Source organism: Alexandromys fortis, unplaced genomic scaffold (assembly GCF_014885135.2).
Source record: "Alexandromys fortis isolate MF-2015 unplaced genomic scaffold, M_Fortis_MF-2015_v1.1 scaffold_104, whole genome shotgun sequence".
NCBI classification, from domain to species: domain Eukaryota; kingdom Metazoa; phylum Chordata; class Mammalia; order Rodentia; family Cricetidae; genus Alexandromys; species Alexandromys fortis.
In genome coordinates, this window is record NW_026068000.1 from 6,065,310 (window position 1) to 6,090,999 (window position 25,690).

At 49.7% G+C, this 25,690-nt stretch overlaps 1 protein-coding gene across 4 annotated transcripts in view; it reads right to left on the bottom strand.

Annotated features, from left to right (window-relative positions):
* Positions 1–1,180: 1,180 nt before the first annotated feature.
* The window catches only part of Cables1 (Cdk5 and Abl enzyme substrate 1), a 103,071-nt gene continuing 78,561 nt past the window's right edge, over positions 1,181–25,690 (bottom strand). For all 4 annotated transcript variants that reach the window (XM_050160733.1, XM_050160732.1, XM_050160735.1 and 1 more), the window contains 6 exons: positions 21,160–21,256; positions 19,782–19,938; positions 18,389–18,492; positions 7,624–7,730; positions 6,106–6,313; positions 1,181–2,124 (listed from right to left, as the gene is read on the bottom strand). In XM_050160733.1, the coding sequence (XP_050016690.1) occupies positions 1,984–2,124; positions 6,106–6,313; positions 7,624–7,730; positions 18,389–18,492; positions 19,782–19,938; positions 21,160–21,256 (814 nt within the window). In that variant the 3' untranslated portion in view covers positions 1,181–1,983. The remainder of the gene's footprint in view (positions 2,125–6,105; positions 6,314–7,623; positions 7,731–18,388; positions 18,493–19,781; positions 19,939–21,159; positions 21,257–25,690) is intronic.

The window sequence follows — 25,690 nt, forward strand, 5'->3', positions numbered from 1 at the left end:
GAAATATTAGTTGAACTTTTGAGCAACCAAAAAGACCATGTGCCATCATATCCCACCCAACTGATACTTGGACAAGGAAACTTGCTAGCAAAATATTTAGGACTGAATTCAGCTAATTAAGCCTAAGTAAGAGGCTTCATTTTCTCACGGCAGCTGCAGCTTCTCCACCTCGTATGGGTCAGGAGTGCTAGGGTGCACCTGTTGTCCCGGCTCCTGGGAGGCTGAGACTGGAATGTCTAATAACAAGCTTCAGTTCCATAGATAGGTTAGGGCATGCCTACAGCACACTGGGGAGGCTGAGGCAGAAGGATTCCACGTCTGAGGTCAGCCTGGGCTACAGAGTGAGCGCCGTAAACACTTGCTTCCTCCACCCTGCTTTCTCCAGGTAATCAGAGGGGTCTCAGCCTGTGACCTCACCAGGACTGACAAGTTCAGAGGTGGCATGGATGCAAGGAAATTGGCTGTAGAGGTGTGTACTGGGTGGTGTGCGCGTGTGTGTGTGTGTGTGTGTGTGTGTGTGTGTGTATGAACTTGACACAAGCTAGAGTCATCAGAGGAAGGAGCCTCAGCTGAGGAAACGGCTCCATGATATCCAGCTGTAAGGCATTTTCTCAATTAGTGATCAATGGGGAGGGCCCAGCTCATTGTGTATGGTGCCCCCTGGGCTGTGTTCTACATGAAGGTGGGTTGAACAAGCCACATGGACCAAGTCAGTACACAGCTCCCTTCCGTGACCTCTGCATCAGCTCCTGCCTCTGGGATGCTGCTCTGTTTGAGTTCCTGCCCTGACTTCCTTCAGTGATGAACAGCAATGCTCAAGTGTAAGCCAAATAAACCCTTTCCTCCCCAGCTTGCTTTTTGGTCTTGATGTTTTGTTACAGCGATAGAAACCCTGACTACAAGTGGCTGAGACTTGATCTTTACACACACATTTATGTATATGCAAAAGAACAAAATATTTTAATTCTTTTTTTCCAAGGCCATAGCTTTCTTCAGTAAAGTTACACCTGTATAACTACCAGGTGACAGCATGGTCAGTACTTCAGGACAGGCAGCCCCAGAATGAATCAGGACAAGTCACAATTGTGTAACAACAATCAACTTAACCATAGCTTGAAAGGTAGTTTGTCCTAGCTGCAAAAGCCACAAGACTCCAATCATGCGTCTTACCCCCAATACAGACTTTTAAAACATACACACATATATGTATTTAGCACAATAAACGCGCTCATTACGCACTCTAACATAGAGTACAGGAATACACGCTATGGAGTGCAGCCCTCATGTCTCCACAGGCAGGAGCTAGAGCATCAAACAGAAGCCCGTGGTGTGGCGGCAGGAAGTTCCGAGTGCCACTCTACACGACTTACGCTACACCGGGAACTGCTGCCCCTCCGGTGGGTGGCAGGTTCAGTCTCTAAACTGTTATTTCCTAAGAGCAGAGAAGTCGCTCTGGATCTGAGTCATTGTTACCTAGAAATCATTGCAGGTCAGCTCCATAGAAGGTGGGGATTGGCTTGGGAGTCAAGTGTCACAGTGTCCCTAAGACACTCGCACACCCACACCCTTGTGCCCAGGGAAAGTGCACTTCCGATGGCAGATATAAAAATAGATTGGCACGCTCTTGACACAGGGAGAGGGAACTGTAAGCAGCGTCTCCCAACCCTGCACATTCGGCTCCCTCTGTTCTAGCACAGCACGCTCCCAGTCAGAACCAGTCTGAGCAGCTTCGGACTTCACATGGGCCTGGGAGGAATGGGCACAACTGAGTTCCGCCTGGGGACCCGGGAACCTCATCCCCAGCCCACGCTCCTCCTGGTGAGCCTGAATGACATCTCCCTAGCCAGTTCCAGGTACGGCTTCCCCGTAAAAAAATACAGCTGCCAGGAGACGCAGCGTCGTATGCCGGGCTCCAGCCCTCCTCTCTGGTAGCAGCGAGGCCGCTGCACTCAGGAAGCGTCCTTGGCCCTCCTGGGGCCTGTGCTAGGAGCTCTGGATCAGGCGTCTGTAGTGGGGCATGACTTCGTGCTCTGGAAGATGAAGTGCGAACTCCAAGGCCACCAACACCGGAAATTCAAAGGCAATCAGTTCTCTCCTGTTCAGCCGGAACTTCTCTTCCAGTTTCTGTAAAGTCAACAGAGCCATTTTAGTTTTGCATTTAACAACATAGGCTTTTTTTGTTTGTTCTTTTTCCAAGTGCAATTTTCTACCATCAAGCTAGGGAGTATCAAGGACTCATCTGCTCTCCACTGCTGTAACAGAACTTTGGATTCTGGGGGGATTTTAAAAGAAGAGAGGCTCTGGAGGTCGGGCAGGTGCGTCTGGTAAAGGCATTGTGCCGCTCCATCTCGGGCAGGCAGGGTTCACGCCCTCCAGAAATCTGGACGCACAGCTGTATAGCCATGCCCTCCAGAAATCAGACGCACAGCCGTACAGCCACACTCCTCACACGCAGCTCTTGTAGCTACTCTAGTTTCAGGAAACATCAACTCCCAAAAGATGACACAAGTCCTCCTTGGTGTCCCCTTCCAACACCACTGCAGTGGAAATCAAATTCCAGTGTGTGTTTCAGACCATTGTCTGTCTGTCTGTGTAGTGAACCGCCCCCGAGGGCCGTCTGTCTGGGGATTCAGGACAACTCCATTGACTACTCCACTGATGTTGCGTTTGTGCCCACTTTACGGGTGCTCAAACTCAAGAGGCCGACGTCGCTCCTCTGCAGTCACATGGCTGGGAAACTGCTGCGCTGAGCCACCTAGCTGGGATTCTTGTTGCACCTGCCATAACTGAGTCAGGCTTAGCGGTCAGAGACCTCGGCTAGCAATCATCACAGGCAGTCTTGGCATGGCATGAGATTTGTGATTTAGTCTTTTCCTCTCTCATGGGGACCCAAGTCTCTGTGAGGCTGTCGGCTGAGTGGCAATGACCCCTCACCTGTTCACTCGGCAAGGCAGGCTTCCAGGATTAAAACCAGAAGAGACACGGGGGATAGAAAGTTCCATCTTTGGCTAGAGCACTTGGTCTCCGTTTAAGCTCAGCTTTGGCTAATGAAGACTCTCACAGAGCAGTGGCTGAGGCACTGAGGTAAAACTGAGAGGAGACCTCACTTCAGGGTGCTACTTTCAGATCAGAACTGTTGGTCTGTTTTGATACCGTCAGCTTCTGCCTATGGCATAGTACTGAGCTCTAATTAAATGTGTGCCGTATGAATATGCTTAGAACTGTATGAGCGTTACTTCTAAAGATGCATTAGTTATATGCATAGTATATAAATTCCCCACTTTATCTGGGGACCCCCAAGTAGATCCTGAAAACAAAATACCATATCCTCTAGATATGTAATAAAGCAGTGTATCTATAGTAAAACTTGACTTATTGTGCCCGATTTATAAGCTCAACAGCAATTGAAGCAGTAACCATATTGTAGTGAAGTTCCACAAATGTGTTTTCTCTGTTGCTTATTCTGGGCTGAGCCATGCAGTGCCTGCATGATGAGAGGAAGGCATTGTGACCCAGGCTGTCATAGGAGTAGGTCAGACATGCACACTAGGATGCTTGGGCAGTCAGTCTAGCAAACAAGGTGGCTATAAGACACATGGCGTTTCGCGCCTGAGGTGGACAGGGAAAACGTTCACCACATTCTGAGCCTGGTGCACAAGCTAAAATGTACAAATGGCATTTTAGGACTTTCCTATGCAGTATTTGGGGCTGTGGTTGACTTGGGTAACTGAAATCAGGAAAAGCCAATGGATAACTGTATAAGCCTATTGATGCTCAGCTTGGATTTGGCATGCAATGGTCATTTCCATGTTCATGTATCTACTGCACACACTGGACCCTGTATTATTTCTGAAAATTAGTAAACCATGCCCTAAATAATATTCTTTCTTAAAAAATATATATAGCAAGTACCTACCTTACTCTCTTCATCAGTAGAGACAGTGGGTACTCAGATACATAGGACATCGTACCAACTGTCTGCTCTGTGCCTGTGACAGCTTATCCTCATGGCTGTCCCTGCCTGTCCTGACCACACTCCTCCTGCTGCCCCCAACAGTTAGTCACAGCCCGTGAGCCTGATACGACATCCTGGCAGATCTGCCCTGGGGCTAGGAGCACTTATCAGAGTGTGACTCCTGCCCATAAACCTGGTGAATCCAGCTGCTCTGAGATCTCAGCCTTGCAATGAGTCTGCCTTGAAGCCCTTTCTTTGGGACCATCCAGGAACCAGGTCTGCAGGGTTTCCAGAAAGCACAGCAGAGCCTCGGGACTTGAGCAGTAAGCTGGATGATCACTTTTTGTTGGATGAAGAATTGCTAACATTTACAGGGCACTTAATTGTGCATGCCAGGCTTTGATCACTTATAACACCCACTCCTCAAATGCTCCAGTAGGCAGTGGACACTCCTGTGAGAACGCTTTTAAAGCGCAAGAGGTCCAGATCCTTCCTTCACGCCGCTGCTGCTGCTGTCCGCCTGCAGGCAGTCCAGCACAAACAGGCATTCTCAAAACTGGCCGCTCCTAGGCCTACACACCTGCCTGGTGAGAACCCCTTTCTGGGAACAATAATGAAGACTCTTGTCCACAGTTCTTCCCTTTCCTTTTGCCCCCACAGGGTTCTGATCATATGCACTGAAGGTGTGGTCCTCACAAATGAACAGTGCTGGCCTTGGCCCCAGTGAAGAGCAGTCAGGAGATAAGGCCCCTGAAGATAGTTAGGCTCAGAGGAGTTGAGTGGTCTTTATGAACTTGGTGACCTCAAAGGAGACCAGATTCAGAAAAAAAGGCACATCCGGCTTTCACAGTGATATGATGTCAGTTTCTGTTGTTTAATCCAGCCATTCCATGGCTGTGCTTTAGCAGCCCACAGGAAGGTCCTTTCTCTTGGGAACTGTGAGTGATAGCGTATTTTCTCAGTGGCAGTTGGCTCTTGATCGGCTTTTCTTTGTTTATCTATACACTACAGTACACACACAACATATAATATACATTTGTGTATTAGGAATGGGAACTTGGGCCTCACACGTGCTAGGCACACATTCGACACTGCACTACATCCCTCCCCACTTTTTTTTTTTTGTTGTTTTGTTTTGTTTTTCAAGACAGGGTTTCTCTGTGGCTTTTGGAGCCTTTCCTGGAACTAGCTCTTGTAGACTAGGCTGGCCTCGAACTCACAGAGATCCGCCTGCCTCTGCCTCCCGAGTGCTGGGATTAAAGGCATGCGCCATCACCGCCCGGCCCTCCCCACTTTTTTTTATTACTTGAGACAGGGTTCACTAGGTTGCCCTGGCTGGCTTTAAACTTCAGTCCTCCTGCCTAAGCCTTGCAAGGGGCTTGGGCCTCGTTCACAAAGCCTGCCTATACGCTTGGTTAAAACAGGTGTTCATAAACCCACCCTGGGCAGTCAGGGTGTCCTTGTTTGGTTTAAAACAGGTGTTCATAAACCCACCCTGGGCAGTCAGGGTGTCCTTGTTTGGTGGGGCTGTCCTTTAGAAGTAAGGCCACACCATTACATTGAACCCATAATTTCTGGTGGGTGTTCTACAGTTACGCTGCTCACAAGACTCTTGTGGATACCATATGTAGTGGTGTGAAGGAAATGGCCCCCAAAGGGAGTGGCACTATACATATATTGGAGGGAGTGTGTCATTGAGGTGGAGGTGGGCTCTGAGGTCTTCTGTGCACAAGCCACATCCATGCCACAGTTCACTTCCTATTGCCTGCATATCAAGATATAGGACTCTCAGCTCCGTCTCCAGCACCATGCACACCACCGAGTCCTACTACCATGATGATAGTGGACTAAACCTTTGAAACTGTAAGCACCCCATTTTGCTTTATTTTGCTTTATAAGGCTTGCCACTTCATGGTGTCTCCTCACAGCTATAGAAACCCTAAGACACAAACTTCATCATTCAAGCTCTCTCTGAGCAGGGTTTTTAGGTCATGACTCTAATGATGGCTTTTTAAATCTTGTCCAGGTCAATCATCTATTTCCCTACAAATCATTCTACAGTCCTCATCCCTTTAGCCATTAAAGTCCATCTGCCTGGACCCCTGGACTGAGTGCATTCTCGGCAACCCATCAAGACCCAGCTCACTTACATCAATTAGATGCTTGACTTCATGCTTTTTGAGGTCACTTCCGACCTTGGCTGCCAGCAGCACACACGCTCCAGCACAGAGCTTCCGGTTCTGCTTGTTCAGCTTCCCCTTGAGGGCGAGTTTCTCAAAGTAGACAAAGGCCATAGCCACCGTGGGCTCCTCAAAGCCACAATCCTCCTGGGCAAGCTTCCGCATCTCTCTCTTCAGACTGGAGAAAGACAGGAAGCAAGGAGTCCTGAGAGAGCTCTGGGGACCCTCAAGACGACGATGACACCATCTGGAAGGCATTTTCTCTATTTCTGTCCCACAGGGGGATGTAGGCTGAGATTAATCCACACTGATGTGGGAGCAGATTGTGTAGCTAGGGCTCTGGCGACACAGCACAGCCCAGATCACCACGTCCAAGGATTACGGGCAGGCAGGGCTCCAAAGAGCAGGAGACAGATACCACAGATCATTGTGTATATCTGAGTTCCCAGGAAAATGGTGGGGTTCTTCAAAGTGAAGAAAGGGACCCATGCTTATTTTAGAGCTATAGCAGGTGCTTGGTCTAAGTTCTGCCAAGTATTGATTAGACTCTAAGTCAGGTAGAAGTGTTGGGCTAAAGGCAGAACCACTAGGGTCCTTGGGAAAGCGGCCTAGCAAATGCACAAAGCATGGATACCTAATTCTTATTATTCTTTGGCTTGGAAAATGCCATAACCAAGTCTGTGTTAGGATACACTAGGGTACACCCTGCACATGCTCCAGCATCTCAGAGGTGGTGAGCACACGCCTGTGATGTTGGAGGCATGTGGATGCCACAAGGCGAGTCAGCACCTCTCTAGCTTGACAGGGTGAACAGCTGGCAGATGTGGAGCACCGCAAACCCATCCAATCATCTGCATGGGAAATCCGGCCTGTGTCTCTGTTTTGGCTATTTTGGTGGCTGTTCAAAGATAGGGCCTTGAAGTCATGTCTAGGTAGATGGAGTTATCTCACGCCTTCAGGTGCCAATTCTGGGCACTTCTGTTTTGCCTGCATCCCAGAAAGCTGAGACCTTCAATTGTTTTTAGACACAACTTGTGTTTTCAGATTTCTGCTCTGTGTCCCAAGTGCTGGTATTACAGGACTGTATAACCACGCCTGGGTTGTGTCCTCAGGGAGCGTGAACCCATGTCTGTGCATGGAAGCCCAGCACTCTGCCAACAGAGACCCACCTCCAGCTCCATCCTCTCACTTTTTATAACCCCAGTTTCACTGAGCTGGCAAGCTGCAGGCAGACAGCATGAAATGGTTTTTCTCACTGAATAACTCCCCAAGAGCTGTGCCAACTAGCGGTCAGGAGTTTGGCCTGACGCCTGATGCCCTGGGCTCTCCCATGATATCCGGGCATGAGTCAGTCAGTAGCAAAAGAGTGTCTACTGAACGTGACTGTATTTCTGTTCCTGAGGAACAAGAACTACAATACAGCGTGAGCTTGGAGCGGGCTGGAGGGGGCCTGGCTGGAAAGTCCAGCATGATCCATAGCTCCCATACCTCCTGATTTTGCTGAGTGTTAACTTAATGTGAGGAAACTTTTCCTTAAAGGTTTCGTTCATGTCCTTCTTGAGATCTGAGGGCTTCACGTAGTCAATCACCGTGGTCTGTAATAGAGGAGACAAGAAACATCACTGTAACCACAGGTCAGATGTATGAACAACGTACAAGGCCCGAAGCAGCCAGTAGACAGACCATCAGGCACGTGACTGTGTCTCAACCTGTTGTCCATATGGGTTAGGATTCAAAGGCTCCACCCTCAGCCCCTCCCTGGCTTGACTTTGGGAGACTCATTTACCTAGCACCTCACATCCCACCTCCCCTGGTTACCTTGGGAACCAGGAGAGATGCACTGTACAAGTCCCTGCACATTACAGATGCTCAACACATTCCAGCCGCTGTTTAAACTGCACATTACAGATGCTCAACACATTCCAGCCGCTGTTTAAACCTTTTTTTTGGTAAGACGTGACAAAACATGCATAAAATTCGCCATTTAAGGCACCAATAGTGGCATTAAGACTTTCACCTTGTTATGCAACCATTACCACAACTATATCCGGTATTCCTTCCAACCATCAACCTGTTCACTTTCTTGAGCCCCAACCAGCAATTTCATTTGTTTGCTTGTTTCTGAGACAGGGCTTGAGGTAGTCAAGACTGGCCTTGGACTCTGTATTCTTCCTGCTGGGATTACATATGTGAGTGCTATGTCCAGATACTTTTTTAAACATTAATTTGTGTGTGTGTGTGTGTACATATGTACAGGACTGTGCATGTGTGTGTTGGGAGGTGTCAGAAGATAACTTATGAGAGTTGGTTCTCTCCTCCTAGCATGTGAATTCAAGAAATTAAACTCTGGTTGTCGGGCTTGGTGGCAGGAATCCTTACCTGCTTAGCCACCTCACGAGCCTCCAGCTAACTTTTGCCTCGCGTAAGTAGAATAATGTGTTTGCTCTCATCACAGGTTCCTTCACTGTCGATGCCTCAGGGTTCAGCCGGCACTGCCCTTTGGAGGCAGAGTGATGTTCCATTGTATGTATAGAATGGTAAAGTTCTTTGTAGTCCCTTGATTAAACTCTGCCTACGACAGGTTCCTTTTGAACCTTGGGAATGTCCTGGGCTCCCTTGCTCAGTGCTCTGCATCTTTAACCCTGATTTTATATTTTGCTGGGTCACGCCAGTTAGTTTCGGCTCATCCCCAAAGTGCATCTGCCAAGGGCCAGCACTCTAGGCTGACAACAGAAGTCACCCCAGCAGGTCACTGTTTTCCACAGGATGTGAGGTGGAGGCCACCCAGCCCCAGGGACGACCCAACCAACATTTCTCAGTGACCCTGACTAAAGTTGTGGATTTTTCCGAACACTTGGTTTGATGTAATGCTTAATGAGATTTTAGATTTTGGCGGTGCTGAGAATTGAACCCATGGCTTTGGGTATGCTCTGGCAGGTGCTATACCACTGAGCTACACCTTAGCTTGACAAGACTTAGAATAGGCACATGAACTAGAAGCCGCATATGCCCAATGAAAAGTGATCTCAATGGCATTTTCCTTCCCTGGAGCACAAACACTGTTAGCTATATTAACTTGAATCTGCTAATACAGGTCACATTTGGGGAGATGAGAAATCAGGTGAGTAACACCAAAAAGACATCCGATTCAAATGGGCCTTTGCATTTTCTGTTGAAATATGAGCGGCGGGGCTGCGTCCCCAGCACCCCAGCCGCCTGCTAGCTTATGCCCGAAATAACAACACACAAACTGTATTCATTTAAAGACTGCTTGGCCCATTTCTATCTAGCCTCTTCTAGGCTAATTCTCACATATTAATTTAGCCCATTTCTAATAATGTGTGTAAGCACCCCAAGGTGCGCTTACCAAGAAGATTCTAGCCTACGTCCATCCTGGGTCGGAGTTGCCTGGGAGAGCAGAGCATGGCGTCTCTGCTCCAGGGAGCAGATTTCTCAAGTCTCACCAGAAGCAGAGCAGAGTCTGACCTCACTTCCTCTTCCGCCCAGAATTCTATTCTGTTTACTCCTCCCACCAATGCCCTATCAGGGCCAGCCAAGCAGTTTCTTTATTGCTTATCCAATGAAATCAACAGATTGATATATGACACTCCCACATCAATTTTCCAACAGGTCTGTCCAGACATTTGAGGAGGCCCAGGTCCTTCCCTGCAGGAAGCTCTACAGCTGGCTGGATGTGGGAATATGAAAGCTCACCTAATGCTTCTCTGAATGCACCCCATCTCAACTTACATGTGAGGAAACTGAGGCCCAGTGATGTGTAGAAGCCTGTCCCAACCTCGGCAAGCTGCAGGCAGGGCCAGCAGTGAGATCCTGGCCTTCCACTTTGGTCCTTCCAGCTCCCCTTACACACTGTCTTCCAGCTGTTCTTCCCTAATCAGACGATGGGTAGCTGACAGTAGCAGCCTTCTCATGGGCCGTCACAAAGAGGTGTGAATACAGACAAGGCCAGAGAAGTGATCACCTTAGCAAGTCAGAGTCACCCAATCTCTGGTCTAGGAGCCAAGATATGTCTACCATGACTTATTTTTTAGTTGGCTTCTATGTCTGAAGTCTAGAGACTAGCGTATCAGATTATCCCTGCCACCCAACAATCCTTTCCATTCTGTTCTGTGACGCTGCATCCTGGACTCACCCAGCTGAGTTCCCTAGCGCACAGGCTGCTTTCCCTACGACTACACATTCTGCCTCATTCTGGGAGGCTTTGCTCCGCCACAGAGACCAAGAGCTAGCAGTTATGTTTCCTGGCTCTTGCAGCTGGGATGACAAATATATTTCTGACTGGAGAAGAGGTGGCACTCCTGTTATTTCTGCTACCAGGAGTGGCTGGGCAGTTCTTGTTCACTGGCTGTAGACGTCTCTTGTAGGTGGAGACCCAGCAAGGGCAGCACAGCCCGCAGCTGGCAGTAGTGCTAGTGGGTTCCCAACTGCGGAAGTTGGGAGTCGACAACAACCAGAGGACAACCTCAAGTAGCATCTTTAGGGATGCTGTGACAGGGCCCTCCACTGACCCGGAGTTCACTGATTAGGCAGGGCTAGTCAGCAGGGAGGTTTGGGGAATCCTTTCTGTTCTGCTCCGCCTCCCCAACGATGGAATTACAAGTGTGCTGTCAGGCCCAGTCTTTTTCACAAGGGCCCTGAGACCCAAGCTCAGGTCTTCAGGCTTACAAGGCAAGCACTTTCCCAACAGAACCATGTAGCTCCACCTGGAGTGGATGCTGAGTAGTTTGTAACAGACACACACGTACAGTTGGGGTAAGAAGCTCGGGTGTCCTTTGCTGGTAGTGAGTGAGTACAGGCTGGGCAACTGAGTATTGATGTGAGACCCTCAGCCCAGTCCTTGGTCGTCAACTATCAGGATGGCAAAGCTCTCAAGTTCACAGGGATGCCACTGGCAGGCACAAGTGAATCCATACCACTCTCAACCTACTGTGTACTTGTTTCTAGCTGTAGTCCCATGTCCTCTTGACTGTTTGCAGCACATAAGGCTCAGCTCCAATCTGGCATTTGCTCATTTATTTGGGCTCCTCCTTTCCTAGTATCACCATGAAGCCCAGGCTTGCCTTAAACTCCCAATCCTCTTGCTTTAGCCTCAAGTGCTGCCCCGCCATGCTGTTGACATCGAGCCTTTCCTAAGTTAGATAATTCATTCTGAGGCACATGTAGGGTCCTCTGCAAACATCAGCTGTGGTCAAGGCCTAGTAACAGGCACTGTGAAGATGAGAAACCCCTTACTCGATCTTCAGGGAGGCTGTCTCTCTTCAAGCTTCAGCATCTGACTGCCACGAAGTTGGTAGTCCTCCAGGAAGAGTGACAGAGGAAGCCCAAACAAAGGTGTTCCTCACACGAAGCATGAGATCGGTACATGGCCAGGTGGAACCAGTGGCCCAGGACCCTAGAGGGAGGCTTGCGACAGCCCACATTACTGAGGTAAGGGCCCAGTAACAGTCACTCTAGCCTGTCTGCCTCAGTCTATTTTGGGGTGTGTAGGGGGCAGTGAAATGCCTCTAGATACAAGGAAGATTAGCAGTGGTAAGCTGTGCTGTGCGAGACTGGCTGAGAACAGGAAGTGGCCACTTTGGTTTCCTGGCCTGCTGTAACAAGCTCCCACCATCTGGGTAGCTTTGACAACCGCAGGTTGGAGACCTAGCTGAAAGTCTACAATCTGGGCAGGCTGGCAGGCTGTACTCATGGAGTATCAGAATGTTCCTTGCTCCCCCCTAGCTTCTGCAATTCAAGGCCTCACTACAAAACCCCATCCTTTCTGTCCCTTCCTGCGATACAATCATGTCAGACCAGGGCTCACATTCCTCTCCACTCACGTCACTTTACCTCGTTCACATCTACAGAGAACCTGTAGGAGAGCAAACAATATCCTAAGGTCATAGGAAGTCACAGCATCTCTTAGGGGATAGAGTCGGGGCCACAGTCGTGGGCTGGACCTAACGGTGCTGCTGTGTAGCCTTGCTAGCCTCTGACCACACCTGTTCCCTGAGGCTGAGGGTTCAGCCCCTGTCCCAGGGTCATCTCGGCCTCCCAAGAGTCAGCCTTAACCTCGGTCTGCAGGGGGCTTCACAGGCACCTCCTTTCCCTGCTTGCTGTGGCAGCTCTCCTGGTCTCACTGTTGCCGCTTCTCAGGGAGACTCAGCCAGAGCTCTGCTTCTGCACCCAGCTCTGCCACATGGCATCCAGGTAGCCTGGAGCACACTGTTGATGTACTTAGCCCTCAGTTCCCTCCTCCGGCATCTCTACAAGATACCTGCTTTGTGCTGATGGCCACAGGACATCTGATCGGGAGGGCTGTCCCTGTGTTCTGCTTACTCACCTGCCTGGAGTGAATTAGGCTGAGTGGGTGGTCTGACTCCAAACCTTGTAGGATGCAGGAGGGCTACCCTGTACTCTAGCCACCACTGTCTTCTGAGCTATAGGTCTCCGTGGAGAAAAGAGCATGGCAAGCTCTCTTGAGGGAGCTGTACAAAGACCCTTATGGCTGGCCCTCCCAGTCACCCCAGAGACCAATGTTCTTGCGGTGTTGACAATGAGCCAGAGAGGCGGTAGTGGGACACTCGGCAGCAGGATTCCCAGTCCCTGCTAGCCACCCTTTCTGGTGTGGGGAAGAAGAAATGAGACACTGATACGTTAGCCTTACTACAGGTCTAACACTCCAGTGACAAAAACTTACAATGCTGGATTTTGCCAGGGATGTTACTATAAATCAAAGTGTTAACCAAACAGGGCACAGCTCCTTCCTGGCCTGGAAGCACAGCACATCACCTAACTCCAGGCCACAAGGGGCCCAATCAAAGTGAGGTCCCTGGATGCACTTGTGTGCAGCTTTCTGGCCGCAGGAAGTAGTATGCACTCAGCTGTGTAAAGGAAAAGAGGAGGGGCAGCTGAGGGGAGGAACCCCATTCCAAAGACAACTTTGCGATTCACAAAGGAGACAAAGGATCGTGGCCCTCATCAGAGGCAGGAGCAGGGAGAAGGGCGGGGGGGGGGGGGGCGAGCACAAGAGAGGGCCCAGAAAAAGATGAAAGGTCTGCAGCTGACACTGGGGTACACTGCTTTCTATAGTTACTCCACCTTGACTCATGAAGGAGGGAAGTCCAAGCAGGTGAACTTGGACTCCACTCGGCCACACCAGCTATGATATGTAAAGAGAGACCCCTGGAGTGCAGTGGCGGCGGGGGGAGCCATATGCCTCAGTAAGGATTCTGGAGAAGGGTAGGATGTTAGAAGCTAACAGCTGGCTGGTCTGGTGGAGCTCTGGCCTCCTTCCTCGAGGGCTTGGAGTCTGGGCATCCCCACAAGCAGCTTTGGACAGAGGCAGGCATGCTGCCCATTCTGCTACTGTCTCTTGGGGCCAAAATTCACCCTTACCCTAGTGGGAACATTCCAAGGAAGTGAGGCTGCCTCAGTTTCCCCACCGTGTCTTAAAAGGAAGGAGCAGTAGCAGGCAGTGATCTGGGTAGCCCCTTCTAGTCCTGCAAACATCAGTGCCCGGTTCTGCTTTGGCTGTACTTGTCCGAGAGCCATGAGCATCCTCAGTTGAGTGGAGCAGCGGAGAGAGTGGACGTTCTACTTGTTCAGGGTATTAGGCAGGGTGCTGGGGACGAAATCCATCTGACCGACAGCAGTGGGCATTTCAGCTATCCGCTTTCTGGAGACAACAGTGAACAAGGAGGAGCATAACGATAGGGATAGGCTGGTGGCTAAGTCTACACCTGGCATTCCCAACACTCGAGCCTTGAAGGAAGCAGAGTGCAGCTCACACCGGCACATGGGGGGGGGGGTGGTCCTGCTGTCAGTCAGCGTGTCGGCTGTCAGACATTTGATGGGCAGCAAATGCTTCACATCTTGGATAGCCTGCAACCAGGTGGGCACCTAAGCCACCCGTATAATTCTTCATGAAAACAAGCAGCAAGAATAATTCCATCTATGGAGGTGGGGGCAGAGTCCAGCCACCAAGCACCAAGCAGGGCAGGCCAAATGAATCTTTATACCGAGTCCTCCATTTCCCACTGCTTAGCATTTCATAGTGGATTGGAAATCAGAATCCTAACATACATTTCTACAGCTTAAGGGAGATGCAAGGACGCTGTGGGCTTGTCAAAGGACAAGGACGCTGTGGGCTTGCCAAAGGACCAGGACGCTGCTAATAAGTACATGGAATGAGAAGAGTTTCACCAGAGACCCATCTACCTGGTATTCTGTTGAGATGTGAGTATCTATAGACATCATCATCTGTCAGTTTTTTTTATGTCAGAGCAGAATAAGGGAAGAAAAGAACTCACCAATCCATTCATCAGGGTTAATTTTGTTGCCCTTAGCTCAGTTCTTTCTCATATTCTCTCCTTAATTGCTTTTCAGACCCACAAAGAGGGAGGAGACCAGGTAATAATGAGACCACTGCCACTACAGGCTGCCAGGCTCTAATGATAAAGAACCACTCTCAATTATGCAGCAGGCAGTGCAGGGCACAGGAAGCGTGGTCCTGACAGGACCCTCCTGCCCTCTGGCTGGACATTAGCTAATGCCTGACAAGAGCCTGCATGCAGCCAAGCAGCCTGACGTGCCTTCATGGTTTGTGGTCTCCTTTTATGACGTGCTTTCGTGCTCTGTGGTCACCTTCTAGAAGTTTCCGGGCTGAACCACAGGTGCAGCTGCACTGTGGTTTCCATACCTGCCCTGGGAGATTTCAAGTTCAACATCTAATGCAAGGTCACCTTAGAGCCACGTCCACTCTGAAGTGAGGGACTCCTCCTGTAGACCCTCCCAACAGGTCGTGAATGACAAGTGGCTCTCTGACATATCACTTGGAACAGCGGCAGTGGAAGCATCTATCCATCTACAGCCTGGATGGCTGATACCCAGTGACCACCCATAGGGACTTTATCCAGGGACAAAAGAAATCCATGCCCACAAAAAGCCACATACAGAAATATTGACGGCAGCAGTTTTCATGATAGCCTTACACCAGAGACAGCTAGGTGGCCATCAGTGAGAGACTGGGTAAACTGTGTTCATCCAGCACTGCTCAGCAATTAAATACAACTCTGTGGGTGAGTTTCACTAACACCAAGTTGTGTCTCTAATCCCATCTGCACAAACTTGCAGGACAGGTGGAAAACTAAACACAGTTCCAGAAGTCAGAAGAGTGGTAGCCCTACTGAAGACGGGGAATTAGGAAAACACTAGATCCATATTGGGAAAAAAGGACAGTGACAGAATTCATGAGACTACACACTTGAAATGGCTTTAATGGAGCCTGAAATTCCATGGCACACAGTCCCAAGGCCTTGGGCTTGGGTTCTCCACTGGTTTAGACAGAACTGTGGTCTGAGAAGATGATGCTGAGACAGCAGGATCCAGAGGTTGGTGGTCCCTTGCTCCCCTGAGCTGGCAGAAGCGGCAGCAGGAAGCGCTGGGGCCAGCAGACAGCAGGACCCAGCCTCAGAGACCTGGCATCTACCTGATGGGATGGCTGTCGGGGTGAGGAAGAGCTGGGGCCAGCAGACAGGAGAGAGCCCAGCCTCAGAGACCTGGCATCTACCTGATGGATGGCTGTCGGGGTGAGGAAGAGCTGGGGCCAGCAGACAGCAGAGCCCAGCCTCAGAGACCTGGCATCTACCTGATGGATGGCTGTCAGAGTGCTATTCCTCCTCATGGGCCTCAGGTTTCTACTGAGGGCCCTTTAGCAACTGCTCAAATAACTCCAACTCTTGCTGTCCCTCTTGGGAGTCACCAGCCCATTACAGATGCAGGCCCGTCACTCTATGGTCTCAACTCCACTCTGCACACACCCTTGCCTTCCACAGGGAACCCATCTCTGATGCCCCTCGTCAACTCCTGTCACTTTTCCAGGACGGCATCTTCCACACCCTCCTCACGACCACTGACATTTGCTTTCTTGCTTGCTGCTGGGCTTGCCCTCTCATTCTAAGGCCGATGAGAGGGGACTATGGATGGTTAGTTCTCCAGTAAACAAGGAAGCACATTGTAGGGTGGCAACTACATTTGCTGAATGAGCAAATTCTAGATTTGCTCCGCAGCATACAAAAGTCAGGCAAACCTGTGAAAACAAAGAATCCTGCACTCTAGTTCCTAGGAGATCAATCTAAATCCCCTGTAAGGGGCTGGAGAGATGGCTCAGCGGTTAAGAGCACTGATTGCTCTTCCAGAGGTCCTGAGTTCAATTCCCAGCAACCACATGGTGGCTCACAACCATCTATGAGAATCTAGTGTCCTCTTCTGGCCTGCAGGCATGCATGCAGACAGAACACTGTATACATAATAAATAAATAATTTAAAAAAATCCCCTGTAAGCTGTAGGCTCCTCTGAGTTGCAGAAGCTGGCCTGAAGCTGTTTGTCACACATTGTCAACAATTTAACTGATAAGACAAAAAAGGGATGTCCTGTCTTTTATCAAAAGTACCACTGTCTGGGGCCAGAATAGGTGGAGAAGCCTTGTGGCCTAGGACTAGGAAATGCAGCCAAAGAATGATGGCATTCTGTAAAACACAGACTCTTCCTGGAAGCCCCATGTCAGCACAAGAAAAATGACCCACTTGGGAACAGGATGAGGAGGGCTGCACAGATACTCTCACTTGGAAAGTCATCCAAGTGTCCAAGGGGGGCAAATTAGCGGTGTCATCTGTGTCTGCACAGATTGGGACCAGAATTCCAAAGCTCACGATAAAATAAGAAGGTATATGGTATCTGGAACCTGCCATTCTTGTCAAAGGGAAGTCAGTGCTGCCACAAGACAACATCTCCATAGGGGAGTCCCCTGCAGGACCCCAACATCAGCCACAAGCAGTACACCTTCATACTCTCTCAAACCTCTAGACATCGGCTAATCTTCTAGGCAGAGAATGGCCCTCATACCCTGCCCTTAGCTCCCACTGCTGATTGCACAGAGACAGGCCATTCAGAAAGAGGCAGGCAAAATCAGTGAGCAGAGCCCGACTCAGGAGCCAGAGGCTCAGCTCCCCACTTCCTGCCAATAGCAAAGGGTCTCCCTGGGGTTCTGAGCAAGTTTCCTGCCCAAATTAGTTAATAAAGTGATCAACCATAGACAAAGTGGGCCACACTGAAAACGCATGTCCTCATGCAGACAGCAACTTCTCAGTGGCTCCTTCAGAACAAGGCACAGGATTTTGTCACTGGATTATCACTTTGATCACCGAGGTGAATGAGTCTTGCTGTGTTCCTTGAATGAACAGGGCATGGAAGAGAAACAAACAAGCCTGCGAACATTTAAACCCAACAATCCCTACCTATGCACAACCATGTTAGGAGCTGAGAGGTCTGAGGGGTAAGTAGTTAAAAGTGAGGACAGAGATCATTTTAAATTAAATTACTTTGGAAGTGCATTCTACCCAATATGGCACAGCAAAGCTCTGACTACAAACACTGATAGTAACCGGCAAAGGCCCCGTGCTGACCAGGGGTTCTAAACTCTAAGCACAAATGCAGGCAACCTTTGAGGACTTGGAGTCGCTTTGCTCCTTGGCCTCTATAGATACAAAAGACCTCGGTGAGACTCCTTGAGCTCAATGCTAAGGGTAGGGCTTCTAAAATAAGGAGTTAGAGTGAGCCAGGGGAGGAAGTGCCCATGGGATGCAGAAGGCACGGAGAGGCAGGGCATCTGGGCAGATGTTCCCTCTGCTGATGCTGTGATTGACAGGCCTGGTCAGTCCATTTCTCTGCATAGTAGACTCTTTCCTGTTTCCAGCAATTAGGACAGCTCTACCAGAACCCGCCATGGTAGGGAGGGTAGTCATCAAAATTACACACGGGAAACCAGGAAGTCACGGAATACACACAGCAAGAACAGTGTTGCTTGTAACACCTGTGTCCTACTCACACAGGGTTTGTGGTGTTGTGGAGACTTACAGTCACTGAGGTGATTCAGACTCAGCTCAGCTTGAACTTGGTGCTCCCGTGAAAAGGTCAGGCCTTCCCTGGTGGAGTCCGGGGTGTGTATTCTGGCATGCCCTTCTCAGAAGTGAAGGCCTCTAAAGCTAGGAGGTAGCTTTCATGTCCACTGGACCCAACCTCCTCAGCCTCTCTCTAAGTGGCATTCCTAGGCCAGTTAACCAGAATCCTGCAACTCTGATTAGAGAACTCAATAGAATGTCCCAGGTGCAAAGTCCAGAGACCTCCCCGAGGCCTCTGCAGGATGCTGTGAGCACTAACAGACCCGCCAGCCCGTCAGCAGGTACCACTCACCATGTACGAAGGGAAAGTCAGGACGCGCTTGTGCTTGCCACAAGGCCACTGGGGGTCATCCAGGAGATTTGGGTCATAGTCCAAAAAGTCTCCCAGGTCACTTCCTGAAGGGCACAAGCAAAATGGCAATTAGGGGCCCCAGACTCGTTGAGGCTGCTGGGAAAATGCTGAGGACAGTTATTGAAGACAGGCAGCTTCAGGGTCATTTGTCTCAGAGTCACACCAATGGCTCTGATGTCTAGGGACCGTCTCTGCTTGGCAATGAGGTATATCCACACGCTTACAAAAACTGGCCAGTTCTTACCATTCTGATGTTTTGCTATGTTAGTAAATTATGTGGTCATTTCCCTGATCCAGAAGAACACAAAACTTGACACAGCATGTGCCATATGCTCTTGTAGGTCACAGCACATGGTCCTAGACCAGCCTCAGAGAGAATTGCTAAACTCATCTGTGACATTCAGGGCCATGACCTGGATAAACTGTGACCTTCGGGGCCATGACCAGGGTAAATGCTTCCGGACAGGCTGCTGTGTGTGAATCATGTCTCAGCCGTGATAGCCACTAGAAAACACAGACACAAATGACTTTTGCAGGTGATGGGGAATTGGGACAGGGGCAGACTGACCTAGGGAATTTCACCTTCACTTGGAATTTCATGTGTGGGTTAGGGTTAGTGTGTGTAAGTGTACGCATGAGTTTGTAAGTCTATGTGCAGGTATACAAGTGTGTGTGTAGAGACCAGAGGTTGATATGTTTCTTGCAATCATTTTTCTACCATCTTTGAGACAGGGTCTTTCACTGAACCTGGAGTTCACCAATACTGCCAGGCTAGTGACCAGCAACACTCGTGGGTCTGCCTGTCTGTCTCCTTAGTGCTGGCCTTTTACGTGGCTGCCACAGATCTGAACTCAGGCGCTCATGTTTCTGTGGCTGGTACTTTGCCAGCCATTTCCTAGACCCTTAGCTGGAATTTTGCTAAGAGTTTCCATCCTTGTAGCTGTGTATAGGCAAACATGGAATGTGCGGCTCAAAAGTTATCCCCGTTCATAACTGTGAGCAACGGAAACGTGCACCTAGCCCTGCACGTCAGGATCCGGTTATGTGGGAAATGCAGAAAGCAGAACACACAATAGAATACAAAAGCCTAAGGACTGGGGGGGGCGGGGAGAGAGCAATGGCTAGGGCTTCTCCCACGTGGGTCGGCCCTGGGGGCTGGTAACAGAGCAGCTAATTAAGAGAAAGGTCTTCTGGGTATGTGTTTGAGCCTGTGTGACCTGAGCTCATACCTGGTGCCTGCCTGCCTCACCTCACCCATGGACCTTGTCCCATTTGTACTGTAAACTGAGGCACCTCCTGCCATGAGTCACCAGACCCTCTGAGCTAACATTACCTGTGTCAAGGCTCCCCTGGGTGCTGCTGGCTCGGCCTATGGAGAGGCTGCGGTGGCTCAGGTTCCGGAACTGGGAGAAGGAGGAGGTGGAGTCTATGGTATTTCTCCGGGTTCCGAAGGCATTTGTGGGTAATAGGAACTGGGTATAGGACACTGTCTGAGAGGGAAAAACAAAGACAGAGTGGTGGTTATGCCTGGGGTGGCTGGCTTGTCTTCTGCTCCATTGCTACCCTAAGATCAGGTTTGCTTTAAAAAAAAAAAAAACATGCAATTCTGGAATCTAGTGGGATTGGAAAAATGCAACTGGTAGCCCAGCCTGGTGGGCCCGTCTTTAATCCTAGCACTCTCGAAGCAAAGGCAGACAGATCTCTGAGTTTGAAGGCAGCCTGGTCTACATAGAGAGACCCTGTCTCAAAAACAAAACAAAGCAAAAGAAAGGAAGAAAAAGGCAACTTGTTTGGTATTCATTTTTGCCAAATTGGTGCCACTTTCATCCCCAAACCTCACCTGAACAGATTCTGAACTGTGTAGTTTAACTGGCCCCATCCTGTCTGTCTATCCTGGTGGGTGGCCGAAATGTTCACGTGCTAGACAATAAGGTACCATCTCAGAATGTGCTGGAATGTTATGCCATGTACAAGGTATCTTAAATCCAGGAGAGGATTCAGAATATACCAGGCCTCAGGAGTCTCTGATAAGGACTTCTGGCTCCTCTCACGTGTCCCTGAAGGAGCTGGCCGTGACCCTCTGCTCGACCCCAACCTTCCACCTTCCTCCTTCCTCGGTGAACACTCACCCTTTAGGATGAGGATGAGCAGGCAACCCACATACAGCCTGGACTAGCGACTGTGTCTTGGACACAGAGGTGACGGCTGCCCTGAGGTGAGGACTGCTCACCGGCAGGCACACTGGGAGCTTCCGCCCAGGGATGCTGGCTTTTGGAGGTTGTACAGAGACGACCTATTACCCAGTCCCAGAGGTCAGCGTATAACAGCTTCCAGTACCGTGGGTGAAAGAGGAATGTACCTGTTTAGTGGGACAGCAAACTGACCACGGTTTAGTGGCCACTGGGCTGGGCTTCCTGGATCAGGAGAAGATAAAACCTCACTAGTGGTTGGACTAGTGCTCACCAGCACCTCCACCCTGGAATGTGGATGTGTGCTCGTGTGGGAGTATTGCACAATCATCTATAAAAAGTGTTAGCAGAGAAATGCATATACTTCGCGACCTCCTGCTGGGCCTCTGCTGAGTTACTGACTCGCGGTTTCTGTCCGCACACTGGCAGAATTGCAGTGACGTGGTGCAACCTTGCAAGTAAGTCTTACATCCTAGCTCTGTGTTGCATCCTGGGCCTTGTGTCGGATACTGGAAACCTTACCTTCCCATCAGCACCCAGCTCCACACCATCAAGGCCAACGATCTCCTTCAGGCTCATGGCCCCTGCTGACTGCCTCCCTCCATCCAACTTCAGGTCCCTAGGAAGGACAAGCCAAGAGGAAATGCTTGTGTATTTTCCAAAATGTGACACTCACTGCGTAAAACAGCACAGTCACCCTGTGAATGACGGTTTTGCTGCCTTTCTCTGGGGGGCTTCAGTGTGCTCGGGGTCACTCTCGCATACCGCCTGCAGTGTATGTGAATTCCAATGAACAGAACATGTGAGGAGGAAGGGGCTCGGAAGCCCTTGGTTACCAACATCCTCAACATGGCCTGTGTTTTGAGACACGCAGGCTTTCCTGGTGAACAGTGGGTCTCTTGGGACCCTGGCTTCCTTTTGGGGTTACTAAGATCACCTCTCCTTGCCACTCTTTATCAGCTGCGATAAACCCAGCTACTAGGTCCTTGCTAGCAACGAAAGGATCAGTGCCAGTAGTTAGGCCAAGCTCCATAGCAGTGCGTGTCCCAGTAATAACAATGAGCCTTCCAACAGCATGGCCTTTCACCATCACGTGTTTGGGGATGATATTACCATTAACCCATTTTACAGAGGATGAAATTGAGGCTTGTCAAGGCCACCAAGACAGCATGTTGTGGGGCGTGAGGCTTTATAGAATGTTCTTCCTGACACTTAACACCACCCCGGAGATGCACGATAGGGTCACTGTGACTACATCCAGGTAGAATTACTCACTGTGTCAAAGGATGAGCCCCTCCAGAGTCACCTAGTGTCATTCTGACTACCTATGACAGTCGTCCAGGCATCCTGTGCTAGTCAGTACAGGACGGAGCAGGGGATCCAGGGCTTTCTCTGACACTCCAGGGCTCTAGACTGCAGCCATGGCTGGCCCTGCCTTACAGCTTCTGTCTGATCCAGTGCTTGCTGGTGAAGGCCACTTTAGACTGGCAGAATGACTCACAATGGGACCCGGATGGAGACTTTTGAGAATCAGCAAGAGAAAGCCATATGGAAAGGCTGATGGTAACCCAGGAAGACAGAAAGGGCTGGGGAGCAATGAGCAGAAGAGAAGGGAAAGAATGCCACTTCCAACACAGGAAAGCTAACACCTCCAGCTCAGCTGAGTCACTGCTTTGATCTGTGCGCCTGCCAAGGATGGCCTGGGGCGGCCTTCAAAATCAGCCAGCAGACCTAGGCTGGTGGTACCTAGGCACACTGCATCCGTAAAGCCATTTTCTTGAGGAGATGGTTCACCACACTCAAAATGACATCAAAGTCACATAAGACAAAGGCAAGCAAGCTCTCAGTTTATAGGGTCCCCTCCCTTCCAGTATGTCTGTCCTTCCCCCGTGTCTCTCTCTCTCTCTCTCTCTCTCTCTCTCTCTCGCTCTCGCTCTCGCTCTCGCTCTCTCCCTCCCTCCTTTTCTCCCTCCCTCCCTCCTTTTCTCCCTCCCTCCTTTTCTCCCTCCCTCCCATAAACATTATAAATACTTCTCCAAGACCTGACCCATGTATGTAATTCCAAACATCAAGCTTGCCTTCCATGTTTGGGAATATAGCATTGCAAGACTCAAAACAAGGAGCTGGGTGGTAGTAGCACACACATTTAATCCCAGCACTCGGGAGGCAGAGACAGGCAGATCTCTGAGTTCGAGGCCAGCCTGGTCTACAGAACTAGTGCCAGGACAGGCTCCAAAGCTACAGAGAAACCCTGTCTTGAAAAACCAAACCAAACCAAACCAAACCAAACAAACCAAAAAAAATGTAACAAGGAGGCACAAGTATTCCAAATGAGGACTTCAAGAATGTTCTAGGCAAGGCAACTGCTTTCATGTGTATCGAAGTCCTGTGATGTCCTCTCTGATGGAGACCACCCTCCTCGAGGGCTAGGGTGTCCAGGATTGTGTGTGTGGCTTTTCAGAGCTGCTCTGTTGACTGAACCGGCTGCTAGGGAAAGAGAAATCAGTGCCTACAGAGGCCACTGGGTCCCCTGAAACTAGCCAACCCCAGAGAAACATCACCTGACTGATCTGCCTTCTACATGAGCTACCTATAGTGATTCTCAAAATCAACCACAAATATGGAGGGGCAGCATGTGTACCATGAAAAACTTGAAGGCTGACATTAATAGAAAGGTAGGTACCATCTTCTGAGGGTATGGGGGCAAGAAGAACCAGAGGAATAAATCTCAAAGCCACCTGTGTGCAGGGGCCTACAGGAGTGTTTTATGTCTCATCCATCCGCATGTATCTCATAGGTAAAGAAACTAAGACATTTGCCAGTGACGGTGTGGCTGTCTTGTGGTGCTCTGTGGCTCCTATCAGAATTTTTTCAGCTGACTTACTGAGTCCTCAGGACAGCCTGACTCCAGTCAGTTATTAAAAGTGCACAACACAGTGGACAGGGCAAGCCAGTCATGCCTCTTCCCATACAAGGGAAATAAAGCTATAACAACACTATACTTCATAAGGATCCCCCCCAGGAGCAGACCCACAATCCCTGTGTCGAGAATCACAGATTCATGGACCCAGGAAATTGTCCAAGTGTTCAGGGACACTTGGGTCCACAGAGGTCAGGCTAGGCTCCACCCTAGGCTTCCCTGCATGTGTCAAGTCACGTGACCTGCTAGTGTCGCCATTTCCCCGTGCACGGCCCCACACAGTGGTCACTGGCCACATATAAACTATGGTCTGGCTAAGAAAGCTAATTTTTCTATAAATGGAGACTGTGCTTTTGTTTCCTGGCACCCCCCCCCCCGGACCTGAATAATCACACAGATACTATATAATCATAATACTGTTTGGACAATGGCTCAGGTATATTCCTAGTTAGCTCCTACATCTTAAATTAACCCATTTCTATTAATCTATGTATCACCATGAGGTGGCTTACTGCTAATGTTCTGGCATCTTTCTCCTTCAGCAGCTACATGGCATAGCCTCAACTTCACCCACTCTCTCTATCTCTGTTCAGATTTCCCATCCGGCTTTCCTCTGCTAGGCTATTGGTCAAAACAGCTTTATTCATCAACCAATATTATCAAGACATATACAGAAGGACATCCCACATCATTTTTCAGTTGTATGAATTGTGTATGTGTGTGTGTGTGTGTGTGTGTGTGTGTGAGAGAGAGAGAGAGAGAGAGAGAGAGAGAGAGAGAGAGAGAGAGAGTCTCACTCTATAGCCTATACTAGTCCACGATCCTCCTGCTTCAGTTCCCAGAGTGTGGAGGTTAGAGGTATGTACCAGCACCATGCTCATATTAATTGTATGAAATTTGAATCAGCTTAATGTATATAGCCATTGGTGGCTAGAGGCTACCATGCTGGGCTAACTCTTAGTCCTTTCCTGTCAGGACTGTGACTTCCATTCATTGGTAACTTCCATGATAAAACCATATGGTCACATACAGTGTGTTTAATAGTGTGGATCTGCTCTCCCTGTTTATTTCCCCAAAGTAGCCTGGCCATTTGCTGTCTGTAGCCTCAGGGATGTTTACCTTTCAAGCAGAGTTCTCTGAGGAGGCTGTGCAGGCATCCTCAAGGCAGGAAGAACAATGAGAACAGCGAGGTGACCCTCGATGGGGAGGAAATGGTGACCACGGGGTCTTCTTGCTTGGCATTCTATCAGTACTCCAAAACCCACAGCTACAAGTGGCCCAGGGCATACTGGAGGGGCCATGGGGGGTGTAGGAACCCACAGTGCAGGTGGCACAGGCATACTGGAGGGGCCACGGGGGGCTGTAGTAGACTGTTGGCAGTGTCAGGGCACATCAGTACCCTGGCCAGTGTGTGGCCCCCAGGTCCTAGGCATTACAAAATCCCTTAGGCCAGTGGCATTCAACCTGTGAGTAGCAATCTAGTTGGGAGTCGAATGACTCTTTCACAGGGGTCACATATCAGATAGCCTGCATTAAGATTCATAACAGTTATAAAGCAGCAATGAAATAATTTTATGGTTGGGGTCACCACAACACGAGGAACTGTATTAAAGGGTCGCAGCACTAGGAAGACTGAGAACACCGCCCTGCGTCTGTCTTTGTATAGTCATGGAGACTGGAAAGGGAGGTGAGGGAGGACAGAATCTTTTCAGCTGCAGCTGGTACATGCATATGCCAGCCACTCTAGAACGTGACTTGGTGATGTTTGGGATCCAGGGTTCTGTGCATCCTCTCAGGTTGGCTCTTGGGCGTGAGTTAAGAGCACACACACATACACATACGTGCCTCGAGAGTCAGATGCAGAAAACAGCTCATCCATGACATTTCTGATCATCACTGAATGTGGTTTTTCCTTTTTAGGATCTGAGCTACAGCCCAGGGTGGCCTTGAAACTCAATAAGCAGCAGAAAAGATCTTGAACTTCTGGTCCTTCTGTTTCTACCTCCTAAGGACTGGGGCCACAGGCAGGTGCCACTATGCCCAGTCGTCTGTGGTGCTGGGACAGGGGCCACGGGCAGGTGCCACTATGCCCAGTCATCTGTGGTGCTAGGGACTGAACCCAGAGCTTTGCCC